General features: G+C 38.8%; 1 protein-coding gene across 13 annotated transcripts in view; it reads left to right on the top strand.

Moving 5' to 3' along the window:
* The window catches only part of ADAM22 (ADAM metallopeptidase domain 22), a 131,213-nt gene that overhangs the window by 85,473 nt on the left and 28,432 nt on the right, over positions 1-17,308 (top strand). For all 13 annotated transcript variants that reach the window (XM_062605044.1, XM_062605041.1, XM_062605052.1 and 10 more), the window contains exons 10-23: positions 103-174; positions 1,132-1,298; positions 3,313-3,397; positions 3,861-3,951; positions 5,783-5,834; positions 7,595-7,694; positions 11,441-11,512; positions 12,227-12,319; positions 13,828-13,908; positions 14,139-14,189; positions 14,475-14,538; positions 15,058-15,163; positions 16,169-16,285; positions 16,984-17,152. In XM_062605044.1, coding sequence (XP_062461028.1) covers positions 103-174; positions 1,132-1,298; positions 3,313-3,397; positions 3,861-3,951; positions 5,783-5,834; positions 7,595-7,694; positions 11,441-11,512; positions 12,227-12,319; positions 13,828-13,908; positions 14,139-14,189; positions 14,475-14,538; positions 15,058-15,163; positions 16,169-16,285; positions 16,984-17,152 — 1,320 coding nt within the window. The remainder of the gene's footprint in view (positions 1-102; positions 175-1,131; positions 1,299-3,312; positions 3,398-3,860; positions 3,952-5,782; positions 5,835-7,594; positions 7,695-11,440; positions 11,513-12,226; positions 12,320-13,827; positions 13,909-14,138; positions 14,190-14,474; positions 14,539-15,057; positions 15,164-16,168; positions 16,286-16,983; positions 17,153-17,308) is intronic.

Genomic DNA, 17,308 nt, shown 5'->3' with positions numbered 1-17,308 from the left:
TTTTACTGTTGATGTAGTTGCTTTTTTCTTTGTGCTTATATGGAAACTGAGTTTACTTTTGTGAAGACTCTCTATGTAACTTGTCTGTGTTTGGTTTTGCAGTGTAAAAAGCACCGCTTATCAGTTGGCCATACAAACAGCTATGCTAAATCGGTTGTGAACATGGCAGATTTAGTAAGTATCACTCGACTAAATGTTCTTTTATGTGACAGATAAGTCATATGATTCTCCTGCTGATAGATGCAGGAGTTGTCAGTTCATGGTGTACCTAAAGATAACATACATGGAATCACAGATTTTCATCTAGAAAGTCAGCCACCTGTAAGGCCTTTGTCTAACGTAAATCCTTACAGATTTTTTGTGTCTTCAAAGATTTAAGAATCCTGCTGGATCCTTGAGCATCCTATGTTAACAACCTGAAACCCAAAAGACAATTTGAAATTAGAGGGCATTAAGATTTCTCCAGAAAAAGTGCATTTGAGTAAATGAGTTAGAATAGGAACATAAGGTAATTATGTGGATTATGCTTGTGACACTAAATCAGATGAGCTGCTGGCTCTCGTACCTCACTCCAGGACAGTATTACTGAAAAATGGGGTTCCTGCTCTGGAAAGTATTTGGTGTGGAGTACTAACCGCAAATGCTGAAAGGATGGCCTCTTTTTTGTGATTCAGCCAGCATGAGGTTAGATACTCCTGCAGAAGTGTATTAGAGTGAAAAATGTAGTTTTATAGATGACTATTTGGTATAAGAGAGCCCTTGTGTGTAACTGGGACGATCTGGATGTTATAAAAGACCCATTAATTCCAAGTCTTAAAACTAGTTGGATTGGTTCTGCAATAACTTTTCAAAAATCCCATCTCCCTTTTATGCACATCTGCCTGTGTAGGGCCGGCATGAGATCTTTTTGTAGGCTGAGAGGGCTGATAGAATTATGCCTAGAATTTAGATTTTACTTTGTTTTCAAGTTTGTTTGTTGGTTTTAAGGGAAATAAAATCACCTGAGAGAACCTAAACTGTGCTAGAAAAAGCTGAATATTTAGTTATGTAAAAATGCAAGCTATTACAAAAAAGGGGTAAACCTCACTTTTATTCTATTTGACATATTTGTTCATTCTGTTAATGTACTAGATATATAAGGAACAACTTAACACCAGGATAGTATTGGTTGCCATGGAAACCTGGGCTACTGATAACAAGTTCACCATATCTGAAAACCCCTTGGTGACCCTACGTGAATTTATGAAATATAGGAGGGATTTTATCAGAGAGAAAAGTGACGCAGTTCACCTTTTTTCGTACGTAACCTCATATGATGTTTTATTACCGGGGTTTTTTCTTTTGGGGGTTGCTTGTCACAAGCGGCTGATACATCTCCTTTCTGTTGTCTGTATAATCCACAATAATTCAGAAAATAATGTTTCTGATGGGGAGGTGGGGAGCAGTTAATGTGCAAACTGCCTGCCAGTGCAGCTGGAGATTAGACTCTCATTTTAGTTTTAACTTACTAGGCTGAGCAGCGTGCGCTGTAATCCTTGGTTATTCTGTGCAATTACATACTCCACAAGCGCAATGACCTGGAAGGTTATGCCTGGTTCCGCCTCAGAGGTTGGCTTCTTTGGCAGTAGACCCTGAACAGTCCTGTTGTATTATTTTAAAACAGAACATTGGTTTTGAAACCAATGAGGTTTCCTTCTTAAAAAGCACTATGGCCTGCTTTGCTCTTTTGAATGACAACATGATGCAGGATTACTGAAGTGTTTTAGGTCCTCAGAATAGTTTGTTCTCTAGAGGGACAAGTGCTATAAGAAGAATAAGCTGGGAGGAATGTTATTTTCTCCAAATATATTAATTGTTTGGGAAATAAGATTGATATAAAATCTATCTATATTATATATATAATTATTTATATGATCTAAAATATAATGCCTACAAAAACAAAGGAGAGGTTCGTGGCTGAGATTTTTGATCCACACGAGACAGATGAATTGCTCTGTGGGAGTCTTTATCCCTCCCTGCTGCTCTGTGGACTGTTGTAGGAGCCTACATGAATAAACTTAACCTAAGCACCTCACATTCGCATGACTCTGGTAGGGTGCCAGGATACTCAACCCCAGTACCCACCCTCCCAGCATTTTTGCACATGCTTAATTAACTGTCATTGGCTGTCATCTGCCATGGGCAGAGCTAGTAAGATCTGCAAGTGGTGCTTGCAGATTTTGGTTTCTCTGTGTCTCAGTTCTTCATCTGTAAAACAGAAATCAGGTTTTCTCACATACTTCCTGATTCTTCTCTGGTGATATTGTAAGGCCTTTGGGGAAGTCTTGTTCTTATGAATGTTTGTGGATTGGCTAGGGCCAAGAGGGCCTTATTTGCCTTGTGACTGGGACTCTGAATGCCACTGTAATGCTAATTCCAGTGCTACCCATAACACTACCACCAGTGGTGGTATTGTTTAGAAATAAAAATTTCTGAAATTGTGTCTGCGAGTGAGAAATGGCTGAGCTGGGAGATGAGGTTGGCTGGTGTGATGGTACAGGAGTTAAAAATGAACTTCCACCTTCAGCACAGTTAGCCAGTTGTATTGTTTCTTGATCTTTTCCTGTTTTCTTCTGAAAAAAAAACAAACCACCCCAAATCCTAAACCAACCAAAAACCTGACAAACCAGTTTGTCTCCACTCGGATGGATCAGTACTCTGAAGTGGAGCAGAGTCTGATTTGTCTCCAGTAACTGGCAGTTATTCATGCTGACATGGTCAGCACCAAAGAGATTATTAGATTTGGGCTTAGAGTTCATTTGTCCCTTGGATGAGATCTGATGCAGTCCCAGAGAATTTTCACCTAACTGCATCAGTGAGCCGCTAATGCATCTCCTTTGGGTTTTACCACATCAGCACTGCCTAACTAGACACGTGTCTTTTTATTGGTCCTCCATGCACTGGCAGCATTGTTGCCTCTCCCGCGCTCTGCCTGTAGTGTGTGCCAGCAGAAGTCCCTTGCTGCAGTGGTATGCAGATGAACAAAAGGCAGGTGAGATTCAGGTATTTTGGCAAAACAGTCTCCTTCTTCTTTGATTTCTTATATTAGGTAGTCTGAGAAGGAGGAGGGAAGGTGATAAAACTTTCCTGGAGATAGTTTGACATGTGAATTTTCTGAGTAGTAATCTGTTTTTCCCGTTTTATTTTGCATAGTTTACAGTGTAATGATGACAATCAGCATTTGTGAATCAGAAGGGTAAATACTGGGCTGGATAGGTGCAAACCTCATGAACTGAGCAGGGTAAACTTTCTTTTCCTTTCCTTTTCTCAAAGGGGGAGTCGATTTCAGAGCAGTCGAAGTGGTGTAGCCCATACTGGTGGGATCTGCTCCTTACTTAAAGGTGGAGGTGTGAATGAGGTAGGTGGGGATAGTGGCATGAGCAAAAAGTGGTGGAAACTTACCTGCACAGAATTTGTCAGCGCAGACATGTTCCTCAAAATACCTTACTGCCACTTTGCTGATGCAGTTTTAGTTCAGGGGTGTTTCTATAAAAGTGATGTCTCAATGAAGAGTGATAAGTGAATAAATTCAGATATGGATTCAAATACACTTTTTTTCAGTAGGTTCTGCAATATCCTGTCATTCATACTTATAGTCACAATGGCAAGGAACAAACACTTTCTTTTACTTGACTTGTCCTTAAGCCAGCATTTAGTTTTCCTCACTTGTCCATTATATAGCTGCTCTGAAGTAAGAACTCTTAACACTGTGCATCTGATTTTGTCTGGTAAAAGTTGCCTTGAAATGGTAAAAGCTTCATTTGTGTCTGAGATACCTGTATATAACTGATGACTCTTCCTACCTTGTTTGTTTCTTTCAGTTTGGAAAGCCAGACTTAATGGCAGTTACCCTGGCTCAGACCTTGGCCCAAAACATTGGCATTTTCTCAGACAGAAGAAAAACTATAAGTGGTAAGGTTGTTTGGCTTTTTCACTCTTTCTCAAGGAAAAGATCTTAAACACTGAAAGATTTGATCAGTGTCTCTCTGATAGGTATTTTTCCCATGTTTCTCACAGTAATGGAATATTTAAATTTTTATTGTAATAACATGAGGAGGCAATCACATATCATTAATTTTCCTCTGTTTAAAAGCTGTGATATCCCTCTGCCCGTAATTGCTGGCAGCACTGGTGTCACCATTTCATTAAAAGTAAATTATAAAGGTGTCTGCCACTTCCATTCATTTCAGGGAGATGGATGTCACACCCACAGACTGAATGGCTGCCATCTTACAGTGCAAAGGTAGAAATATATGGTGTTAGACCTGGGGATGAAGAGGAGCGACCTCAGTCCCGTTACACAAGATGGTTTTGACAACTTACTTTTTTGCTGTTGGCTTTGATTGAATTCCTCTTGTAAATTACCCAAATCTCCTGTTCCTCTTGCAGATTACCAAAATCTTCTGTATTTGCCACCATACTGCTGCCATTTCTCTGCTGTAACGTTGATATACAACATTAGTAACCCCTCTTTGCGTGAAATGTTTTAATTCAGATCTCCACCACCCACCCCAACAATGACCTTACCCTCCCTGCTTCCATGTTACATGAAGTCCCAGCTTGATGCGATTAAAGTAATAATAATACCGTTCTGAAACAATAGATGATGGAGTGTTTAGTTATTGGATCATATGTACTTATGTGGCTTACATAAAAGAATTATTTACTATATTGGGTAAAAGAACTCTGCTTAGGTAAATTTTGTTTTCAGGCATTGCAAAGACAGTATATAATGCAGAGATACGTCTGCATGTAATGTTTTTTTGCAGTTCATGTAGTTTTATTTTGAAGCCTATTCAGGAATGTAGGAAGGATGCTTTATGCTACTGGAATGCTCAGTATTCATTTTCCAGCTGCATGTTATTAACCTGATGCAGGGGCAGGACAAAAGTGAAAATGATAATAATGATGATTCTCTTTCTTACGGCTGAGGGGTGTGGAGGGAGGAGAATGCAAGTGCTGGACAAAGCCTCATTTGTTTCTAATTGTACTTTTAAAATTGAAGCAATAAACTGATGCTTATGTATTACAAATTACAAAGGAAGAGAAATTACATATGCAATACATACATACAAAAATAGACACAGGGCACAGTTTTGATAGCAGAAGGCCGAGACCAGAGGAAAGCAATGACAGGCAGGGAAGAAGGGAGGGCTGCCTTCTGCCTGCCGAGGGGTTGCATGAGGACGGGAGGGAAAGAGGAGGAAGAAGCTACTGTACCGCTTTAATCATCAGTGTTTACTGATGATTTTATGCATTTTTGCGTGCATTATTGGTTTGCTTTGTTTTTATCCAAGTGAAGGTTTCCTCGGTCACATTATCATAATTAAAGAAGAGAATTGAAAAATTAGAAGAAGGCTTAAAATGATTCTTCTCTCTTTTTTTTTTTTTTTTTTACTTTGAAAATTTGGGGATTGAATATTCATGACAGGAGAAGGCAGGAGAGCTGAGTCATGAGTTACATGTGCTGAAGGCTTGACACAGCAGTTTCGCTAACTTCACTTTAAAAGAAGGAAAGAAAAATGGGGACATATTTTCAAATTGCACAGAAACATGGATAGTTTTTGAAAGGAAGTTCTCAGCATGCACTGATACACTTAAACTAAGGTGTGCATTAAACTAGCAAATTACTCTTTTCACCTTGTATTTAAATATGAAATGGAATTGTCTACAGGTTTTGTGATAATAAATATATTATTTTGGTCTCAAAGTGTAATTTACTATTTTTTTGTGTTGTTGTCAGGTGAGTGTAAGTGTGAGGACACATGGTCTGGATGCATAATGGGAGACATGGGGTAAGGTGTTGCACTAGAGGAAAATCATGTCCTTCATATAATAACATAAAGGAAAGGCATGCAAACTTTTGCCTGTTGTGGTTCAGCAGAGTATTTTCTGTGAATTTTTTATTTTTTTAATTTTTTTTTCAGAAAGTAAGGTATTGGCTCTTTAACATATGTAGAAAAGACACTTCCAAAGAAATGTGAGAATAGGTGAGTTAATGACAGGATATGTGAGGATTTTTGGTGATTGCTGGTTTAACTCACAAAGCACGGGGCTCAACAGCCAAGCCAGGGCATTGCAAAGAAGCAGGAGCATCTGTCTGTTTTTTTTTTGTCCTCCAGTTTCTGTGATAATGGCAGAAATACTGTGCCCATTGGAGGCTGAATGTGCTTATACCCGCATGTAATGTCACTGGAGAGTTTTTATCTAATGACTAGTGAATCAGCAAATTTTTGCTGATAGATGACATTTAATGCTTTCTAATGTGTCCATTCAGATCTTCATATTGCCTATCTTCTGTCATGTGTATGAATTAAACTTTAGTCTAGTTTTAGATACAGATGGTGCTCCGAATTTTTAAATTCATTTCAAACTAATCTGCAATAGCTCTGTTGTCAGAACAGTTTTGAACCAAGAAGCATATTTCATTCAAAGCTCTTTGGAAGTATGAATTTGTGCCTTTTTCACCTTGTGTACCTAAAAATATAGTAGGTAGGATTTTTCCAATTTTTGGTATGTTAAAAAAACAATCTTAGAAACATTTTTTATTCTTTAAAAGTGAATCATTATCTAATGGTCTTTAAATTCTTTTCTGAAGTCCAGACCTTTCAAATAATTAGATATAAGCACCTAGCTTTTCGATGAAGGTTGGTGAATCCCACAATCTCTGTTGTCTTAAGACCTAAATCATAAACACTATAGATGGAAAAGGCTGATTATGTTTTGCAAGCCATCACTCCCTGGAATGCAGGATTATTTTGTATGGCATTTCTGCTAATATTTTCTTATCCAGTGATGAGCTGGATACAGGATACAGGAAAGCCCATGAGACATCAAAATCTGCTTGAAGCATAAATACTTTCATGAGTCAAAATCTAAATATAAAGATCACTTAAGATACTTTGGGAAAAAAATCTTTCCCTGTAGAAAGGATTCATGAAAAGATTCTCTGTTTGAGAATATGATTCTCTCATCATATTACTTTTAGGTGGTATACTATGCCTTAGGTTAGCTCTCTGTACTTGAATGAAATTTATTCAGGGGGGCACATTAGAGGGGGAAACCGAAATGTTTGTTAGAATCATGTTTTTAAATGGCATAACTCCATTATATAAAATATATAAAAATTCTGTAGGGCAGGATAGCAATTTCATATAGGAGGGAAATTAACTATGATCAATCTTTGTTTTCTGCAGTGTATATATAGGAGGAAATAAGTGAGATCAGGTCCGTTAGTGGAACAGGTCATGCTTGTGAGAACTACACACTGTGTAATAAGATTTGTGCTATTTGGCATGAAATAACTTAGTGAAATGTTTTACACCTCACTTTCTATGAGCTCTGTGTCATTGCTGAAAGTTCGTCATTTACTAAAATGATTTACAAATTAGATAGAGTTACAGATAGTCACCCTGATTCTGAAGTGTGGTTTTGTACATTTTCTAAAGTAAAACATTATATTTCTCCTCCTATTTAAAAAAAAAAAGAAAAAGAAAAAGAAAAGTAGTGTAAAAAGCACTACAGAAAATAATCTTACTACCTTATTTCTGTGCAGGTATTATCTTCCAAGCAAGTTCTCCAAGTGCGATATTGAAGAGTATCATGAATTTTTAAACAATGGAGGTGGAGCCTGCCTTTTCAATAAACCAACCAAAGTAAGTATGAGCTTACTTCTATTTCTAAAATAGATGAAACCAGGAAGAATAAAAGGGGTAATGTTAGAAAAAAAAATAACATCTGTAATTTTGATATTTCTGGTTCCATCTAAATTTTCTGGTGAAATATGAGTGAAAGTAGCTTATTTTAGTTCATAGTAGCTTGGAAATTATATTTACATATTTTTTAATAAGTGGTTTCATGTCCAACAGGGTTCTCACAGGCTTTGATCTAGAACCATCCCTCAGGCAATTTGCTCTGAGTATTGCATAAACAATATAGTGATGAATTTATTTGATGAGGTTTCAAGTGTCTTGGTAAACTTTTGCACAGTTCATTTAAGTTGAACTCATGTCTTTTGGTACGAATCTCTGGAAGCTGAAGTAAGATAACTTTTTTTTTACATCTGTCCTAAGATGAAGCGAAGGCTCCTAGAGCTTCTGCAGGGAGTCCGCTGCTGTGCAAGCCCAGCAGCTTTGCAGATGCCAGCAGTTACAAGTGGTATTCTCCCTGTTTGGAGAAGGAAGAGTTTTTACAGTGGATCTCAGAACAGAGTTTGAAAACTTGGACTAGTTTTCCTACACCTGGAAGAGGCAGAACAGGAGAGAAAGCCCTGAGGAGTAGAGGACAGACACTAGGAGACCCTGTGCCTGCTGAGTGCTTGCCATGCTCCTTATTCCCCAGGTGCTGCCCACATGGTCCTTGTCACTGTTACCAGGGTCTGTCATCCCCTCAGCTGTGTCTGCTGGGAGAGAAATGTATCTAGTGAGAAGTTCTTGGATCATCTTAGTCCTGTGTTGGCTCCTTCCAGGTCAGTCTGTGTGGCTCTGCACACCCTTGCCTTGTGCTGGGTAGCCCCTCAGACAGGGCAGACTGGCAAATTGCTGCTGGCCCCTCGTCCTCAGTGCCACTGTACCTTGCCTCATCTGGCACGGTGCGTTACCTCCCTAAAGGCTTGGGGAGAGTAGAGATCCAAAAGCACTGGCACCCACTTAAATGACTGACCCATCCCCTCCAATTTGCCTCTAAAATACGAAATCACAGGTCTTCTTGTATTGAGTCCTGAAAATGAGAAGTGGGGAATATCTCTTGAGATAGCATTTGCCTTTTCCTTGCTTCTGTTGTCTCAGTTTTGGCTTGCTAAACAGGTATATTCATGTGAAAGATGCAAAGACTATGAAATGATTGACCAAGACATTTAAGGGAGAAAAATACTAAACAAGGCTAAAGAAACTCCAGCCAAGTTATAAGCGCTTCCACAATGGAGCATTTGCAGGAGGTTCACTATACTCCTGCTCCGTTTACAGAAGCATGTGTTAAAGTGTAATCAGAATAATGATTGTGACTCTTTTCTATATATAATTAATGTTATACTCTATCTAATGTCAGTGTTTTATCAAGCGAAGGAAAGAGGCCAAGGCAGACAGTCAGTCAATGTGGAAAAAAGACCTGATAGCTGAGATGGTCACATATGTAAAAGAGAAATTAATTTCTGGAGTGATGCACATTTATTCTGGAGTGGCTGAGAAAAAGTGCATCTTCTGACAACCACAGAATTTCAATAAGTGTTAGAGAGGAGAAGAGAAAGCATCAAACCTGGATAAGCTGAGTCTGCTTACGTCTCAAAGGTCTCATTTTCATGAAAGAATGTACTATTAAAACTGGAGAGAAAGCACTGTCATTCATTAATAAGATGTAAGATTTCTGTCCTGGTTCATGACAGATTTCTCATTCTTTTAAAAATGCACCTGTGTTTTAGCAGTTTGCTTTTTCCTCTCTCATTAAAGGTGGGGAGAAGTACTAGTGGGTTTATTTCTTTGCTGAGTAAATTGTTTCCATGGTGTAATGTGTCTACTTGGGCTTGTTTTAGTGATCATGTTCCTCTACACATCTGTCACTCAAAAGAAAATAAATTACTCTTATCTCAGTTTAGATTGGCAGCATTTCCAATTTTCTCTAATGACGTGTGGAAATGTGAAAGTTAGATGTGGAAGCCAGGGTGATTTAGACTCTTCTATATATTGTTGTTTGTGTTGATTTAAAGTTATTGTCAGTGCATGTCTGTCTAATTCACAAGGCTGTCAAAGACATGTTTGTCCTAGCAACAGTGGTGAAACACAAACTTTTTTTTTTCTTTCCAAGAAATATGAGATAAAAGAAAACTGACATGACAAGGTGCAGTGTTCATCAGTGCTCCACTGTAAGATCAGCTGTATTCCTGAAAATTACACCAGTGACTGCTGGAGCAGATTAAACATATGCTTTTTTCAAATGAATGCATCAATTATATGACTTTAGGGGAAAAGTTATCCAATTTGCCTTTAAATTTTTTTTCTTCCATTTCATATTTAGCTGTCCCTACGTATTGCAGCAAATTGGCCCAATGTTTTAAGGCAGGATGCTCTGTTACTTCCATCTAGCATTGCAGCTAGAGACACTGAAGAAGTGAAGTTGCCTGGAAAAATATGTAGGAAGCAAGCAGTTTTAACAACTCTTTAATAATTCTTAAAGATACTTGCTTTCTTACATTTGATGTTAAATTCTACACATGCATTTCATACTGCAGTCAAATTTCCATTTCAATAGGGGATCTAATAATAGCACATCAGCCTATGCCACAAGCCTCAGGCTGGTCTGTGACACAGCGAAGTAGATGGGGTGATGCTCCATCCTGTGGGCTACTGACAGAAAGGCAGCAGCCAGAGGGAAACACACTTTGCACAAGTGATGTACTTGTGCAGATGGCTCATAAGAAGAGTGGTTTCTGGAACAATCTTAATTTAATTGGAGAACTTGGAGGACAATTTACAGTATTTGAGTCTTGATGACACAATTTCATGTCTTCTTATATATGTAGTAAAAGCTACTCCTACGGTTTCTTATGCCCAAAGGAAATAAAACATTTTCTTTTCTTTTAGAAGAATTACCTTTAGAAATTTTGAGAAAAAGGGAAACAACAGAACCAGAAAGAACAGAGTAAAAATGTCCATTAGAAGAGAACATAGCATGGATCCTATATGAAAAACAGGGAATGAGTCTTGCTTCTGGGAAAGGAAAGTACTTCTACAAATATACAGATTTAGACATTTTAAGTTACAGTTTAGTGGGGAGGCTGAAGGGAAAGGGAGGAAACCTCAGCAGCTATACGTTCTCATCTGCCTGTGACACATGCTTATGGAAAACTGCTCAAAGTTCTCAACTGTGGTAGAGGAAAAGGGAAGGAAAAAAGCATCTGACTACAATACAAACTGATAAAGGAACACAGCCTCTCCCCTTTCCCTTCATTGTTGAGCCACATGCTACCAAAGGAAAATTTTTTAATGGCTATTCCTTCTGAAGTTATGACGCATGCTTCAACCTCAGAGTCCTCCTCACTTGAATTCCAGAACAACAGCAATTAGAGCCCTGTGAAGTAATGAAAATGTCATACTGTTTTGATTTTTTTCCTTTCTTGTCACACCTTTTGTTTTGTGACTTCTGCTCAGACTGAATCTGCTGTAAAATGGTACTCATGCACAGAAGACACCATGTGACTTGGCAGTATTGCTGAATTAATTCTCAGCATTGTTCATTCTCTGCACATTTCATTTGTGGTGTTTCTAGTCTGCTTCTTCCTGAGTTGTGGGTACTGTTTTTCAGTTAATTAAGTTGGAATGTTAACTGGAAAACCATATTTTACACAGTAAGTATGACAACAGTTCCCTTAGGAGAGACATGCCCTTTGATTTCCGATTTTGCTCCGCAGCTTCTGGATCCTCCAGAATGTGGCAATGGCTTTGTGGAAGATGGAGAAGAGTGTGACTGTGGGACAATCGCGGTAAGTGCATTCTACTTTAAATCGGTAACTAGACTCTGTAGGACTTAGTGCTGCCCATCACTGCTATTAATATTACATGGAGGAAGACACTTATTAAGAACCTGTGCCAAAGGATTTGTCATTCCTCACATTTTTCCATAATATTTAACAAAATGTGGGACAGGTTTTTTATTTTATCATCACATAGAATGAATCGTAGAATCATAGAATGTTTGGGTTGGAAAGGACCAACCCAGTTCCACCCCCTTGCCATGGGCAGGGACACCTCCCAGTAGACCAGATTGCTGAAGGCCCTGTCCAACCTGGCCTTGAACACTGCCAGGGATGGAGCATTCACAACTTCCTTGGACAGCCATTCCAGTGCCTCACGACAAAATAAATACTGAATAGTAATAGTAATAGCTCCCTGTGCAGAATCAGGGCTTAAAAGATGTAATAGAAAGTATTTTCCTAGATGGGAACATGACTCTGGTCAGTGCTAACATGTCAGTATTTCATGATTGACACTGTGAAATTAGAAAAATTATTTCTTGTATTGCATAGGAAACAGCAGCTTCATGCCCCACAGTAGGGGCATCAGAGGCCTGCCTCCAGAGGCCTAAAAGCCTGGTTAAAAATCTGTTTGGGTAGCGTGCAAAGACAAGAATTAGTAAGAGAGCTTGGGGTTCATCTGCTTTTCCCATATATTCTTTTATAAGTGTGTGTGTTCCTCAGGAGTGTGCCAGCGAAGGAGGAGAGTGCTGCAATACTTGCACCCTAACGGCAGGCTCCCAGTGCAGCAACGGGCTTTGCTGTCGGAAGTGCCGGGTAAGGGCAGTGACCTTCACTTCAGCATCCTACCGGGAATGCATCCAGGTGGCTGCAGACACCACAACATACGTCATTATCCTTGCAGATCTTATGATTACTTTTCTGAACACTTACCCTTTAAAATGGGCTGAAAACTGGTTTGTTTGGGGCTATTTTCTGTCTTCAAGGCTTGGCTTCTTGGGGCAGGGACTGTGATCAAATGCAGAGGTGAATGAAAGCCTTCCAGTTTCAGACACGTTTGAATCAGGATGGAGTTCCACAAGGTTTCATTAGACATCCTTGTTTAAACATGCACATCCTTATCCATTTGCTGCTCCCGGTGCCTTACCTGTTGCTCTGGATTTGAACCATGAGACTGAATGGGAAAATCATACCACAGGGTGCCTGAGAAAAGGATATAGTAAAAAACAAAAACCAAACCAACCAAACAAAAAACCAAACAGAAACAAAACCTAAAAATCAGTTAGCGGAATTGTTCAGAAGTGCTTATCTAGATAAAAGACACCTGACTGAGTTTCTGTTAGGTCTACCTGTGTCTCCTCAAGTTTGAACTCACTGAAATCCCATTGAGTAAAGGGAATCAAGACCAATGTAAACTATAAAGTATTTTTCCTGATACACCAGCAGATAGTAAAAGGAGGTTTAGCCAGATCTTGGCTGTAGGGAGCCTTGCTAAATACAACTTCAACTACTTGTTTATACTCATTTAGTAGTAATGATAATTATTATTAATGTTATTAAAGCTGTGGTGTACTATGTGTGATATTTTTATCTTTGTCTGTGGACTTACTATGAGGGTTTCATTTCCTTAGGAGGAACATTAGTAATAACTGTGAACCACATTCTTGACTTTGTACTATCCTGATGTTAAAAAAAGAAAAAGCACAGATTATGCTGGAACAGATCACATTTTTCTAAGCACATTCCTTATTTTTAATGTAATGTGAAAAAAAAATTAGCAGATTGCCAGTGTGGGTGAATTTTGTTCAAGCATCCAAGTTGCACAGGCACCATATTAAAGACTATGAGAACAAAAAAAAAGCTTCTGTGTATCTGCATTATTTTTGCAATGACACAAGTAAGAGTTTACCAACATAGAGAATGGCAAGGGTGAGCCAATGAAGAGAAAAGCAGAATTTTGCAAAATGTATCTGTAGGTGGTGTTAATCAGGACAACTCAAAAGACCATTTATAACAGCTCCCAACATCCCCAGACCTGTATTGTTTTTTTAAACCCCAGGGGTCCCATGTCACAGGATAGCACTTACCATGCTCAGCACTGCACTTGGGAAGGGGTGCCTCAGAGAGTGGTACCACTTGCACCAGTAAATGGCTAGTGGCTTCAGTGGTGCAATGTCTGCACCAGGGAAGGGAAAGTCTTACCACATCAGTTAGCACATGAATATTTCCTGGTTTTATTTTAGTTAAAACTTTAAGGAGGCATTGCATGTAAGGCAAGATATGGAGAAAACAAGACATTAATTTTCTGTTCTTTTTTTTTTCAGTTTGAACCTAAAGGAGTTTTGTGCCGAGAAGCAGTGAATGACTGTGATATTGCAGAGAACTGCACAGGAAATTCCAGTCAGGTGATTTTTATATTTTCTACCCAAGAGATGAAAAAAACCCCAACCTGTAGTCTCTCAATCACTATGAATGTTACTGGTTTGTATAGTAAGGTGTATAAAAATTGTATTAAACCTGCTGATACTGAACTAAACAGCATGATACTGAAGTAATTTTCCATATACTTTTCTTGCATAGTTTGCTTCCATGCTTGACTGATCTGTGATCTATCAGTTATTTTCTTTTTCTGTAGTGTTCTCCCAATATTCATAAAATGGATGGCTATTCATGTGATAACCAGCAGGTAATTAGCACTTCAGTTTGTTTTATGTTCTTTCTGCTTTTATAGATTGCTTTTTATGGATTTTGATGTAAGGTCTTTGGAAGTCACCTGGGACTGTTCTGCTAACATTCCTGAGATTTGGGTACTAGTCATATTTTGGAGCTAAGCATTAAAATGAACAGAAAGTAGAATCACATACTAGTTGCCTCAATAGAAAGAATGTAAGAAATCTGTACATTAAACAAATAGATGTTTTGGAAAATCAAGTGATTTGAAACTTTGTCTGTATCTTTTCCTTCTTTCTAGGGTATTTGTTTTGGAGGAAGATGTAAAACCAGGGACCGGCAGTGTAAATATATCTGGGGTGAAAGTGAGTGAATGTCACTGCTTCTGTGTTGGTTGTAATTCATGCAGCTTGAAAGATTATTTTGGCTAAGAAAAATTATGGGACACATGTATTCAGAACCATTAAAAACAGCTAGCAGTGTATGCCATTCCCCTTCTTCCCTCCTCATTTTGTCTTTCCATCCTCTTTTCCAGCTCTTTCTCTAGGGCTGGATAACTTAATGGTGATTTTTCTGAAGTCTTAGGTTTAAGTTCTGATTAATAAACACCTGGGGAGCATATGCATGTATTTGTTGATTTATTTCAGTGGCTTATAGAGCAATAAACCCTGGTCAGTCTGAATAAAATTTTAGAACAGTCCTATGGTGCCAACATAAACGTTTTCATTGAGAATGCTGTGCAGTTTCACAGGCCACCTGCAGACCATGGTACTGCAGTTCACAGATTGGGAAGCTCTGCTTGCTTTAATAGCACATTCCCATTTTCCAGGACCTGGCTTTTCAAAGTCTTCATCATCTTAGAAGAGATTTTTCTCTGTTTTTAGAAGTGACAGCTGCTGACAAGTACTGCTATGAGAAGCTGAATATTGAAGGGACTGAGAAAGGAAACTGTGGAAGAGACAAAGACTCTTGGATACAGTGCAACAAACAGTAAGTTGATCCATTTGGAAAACAACTGGTATAAGAATTTTTATTCCTAATACAGTTCTTTGGCTGGCACATAGAGGTTCAAAAAGCCTTCTTCTGCAGATCTGAGTGCAGGAAATTCTGAAGCTGAGCTTTGGAAGCACTTAGACCAAAAGTTGTCCTAGGACCCTTGGTGAGGCTCAGCAGTGCAGAGGTTTCATGTCTCAGTGTGGTGTTCACCTTTTATGCTGTGCCATTGCATTGCCAAGTTGTGTTTGGTTTCCATTGTGTTGTAACTTTTCCTATGTCTTGCAAGCTGCTGCCTAAACAAGTGTTTCACATTCTGTATTTATGCAGTTGATTATTTCTGCCTTTTTCTGAACCTTTTGCCAGTCCTTGCCAAACTGCACCCTGGTGTTTCAGATGAGTTCTCCATTCTGTCAATGCCATTTGAATAGTCCTGCCTACAGTTGAAGCAGTGTCTTTTTCAACCTTTCTGTGCAGATCTTATAACCTTACTTTTGCTCCATTACAACTGCATGAGTAAAAATACTCAGTAATACGGGAGAGGCCAGAACCTTCTTTTCTGACACACATAAGTCTCTGCATATGAGTCATAAAGTCCCTTCAACAGCTGAATTAGATTTGGTGTCTCTAGTTTCCTTACATATGTGTCATATGAGAGTTGTTTTAAAGCCACTATCTACTGATCTCCTTTATGGGCCAGTTATTATATCTTGATAGGATATTTTGATCATGTTTATATGGTTTGTTCTTGACGGCTCCCTGCTTGCTATTGCTCAGAGCATTTTTGATAATACATCATAAAAAAGATTCTTTTCCCAGTCCAAGTTCAAAGGAAAATAATCTTCTTGGGAAACAAGACACTATTTATGGGAGTTACTGTCAGTAGGAGGAAAGCAAGGAATGACAAACATGTTACAAAGCAAGTGAAGAAAACCACATTTTTTTGATTGTCCATTTTCTTTGCCATGAGTTTATTTTTCCATGTTTATTCTCTCAATGCAGGGATGTGCTTTGTGGATACCTTCTGTGCTCCAATATATCCAGTGTGCCCAGACTTGGAGAACTTGATGGTGAAATCACATCGTCAATCCTGCAGTTTGGAAAAGTCTACAATTGCAGGTAATTGGAAATTGTGAGAGCAGAACAGAGACAATTAGTATCCATCTTGCGCAGAAAAGCAGCTTTCTTATTCTTAAGTGGAGAACAACTGTTTCTATTACTTTTTTTTTCTATCAACACATAACCATTATTCCAGCTCAACTTATGTTAAGCTTCAGGAAATTGACTGCATATGGGGAATGCAGCTGTTTTGCAGTCCACTCTATGTAATGGTTAATTTTTCCTGTAGAGACAAAATGCTCTTCTCCGGCCTCTGAATTTTACATTCTTTAATATTTGTAAAGCACTTAATGTCCTCAAATACTTAGACGTATGCCTGCACTGCCAAAGCTAACTGGCAGCTTAATACCTTGCCATGTTAGCTGTATCACAATTATAGACCTGGTGTGTTCTTATAGCTTCACACAATTGTTAGATGTAATAAAATCCTAAACAAGTAAACTCAGTGTTTTATCTAACAATGGCTCTTACACAGGAAATATGGTCTTTGTTTTCACCATTAAATTTGATGTAGATACACTGTGTTTCGGTTTGTTTAACATTAGGGCCAGTGAGATAGATTAAGCAATACTTACTCTTTCCTGGTCCTGGGCATTGTATAATGCAAACCGAAGGCAGCAGCCCAAAGCCCATTTTCTCTCAAGCAGTCCCATGTAATCACAGCACAAGTCTCCAGGGTCCTCTTGGTTGTCTTGCAGTGGTGGCCATGTGAAGCTTGATGAGGAGACGGACCTGGGCTATGTGGAGAATGGGACGCCTTGTGGGCCAAACATGGTTTGCCTTGAGCATCGCTGCCTCCCCATCAAGGCCTTCAACTTCAGTACCTGTCCAGGCACCACAGACAGCCAAATTTGTTCAGGACACGGCGTATGTTCTTGTACTCCTTAATCTTTTTTTCCATTTTTGCTCAGTAGCTGGCTTTGTGTAGTATAATAGCTAGACCTTTCAGGAAGCCAGAAGCATGACTCTTGAAGTCTCTGAAGCTGGAGAAGCTTTTGCAAAGGAAAAGGGGAGAAGGCACTT

Source organism: Pezoporus occidentalis, unplaced genomic scaffold (genome assembly GCF_034315485.1).
Source record: "Pezoporus occidentalis ecotype Australia unplaced genomic scaffold, CSIRO_AGI_Poc_V1 ctg9, whole genome shotgun sequence".
Taxonomy (NCBI): domain Eukaryota; kingdom Metazoa; phylum Chordata; class Aves; order Psittaciformes; family Psittacidae; genus Pezoporus; species Pezoporus occidentalis.
Note: the sequence above shows the minus strand (reverse complement) of the source record. Positions and strands in the feature narration are given on the sequence as shown.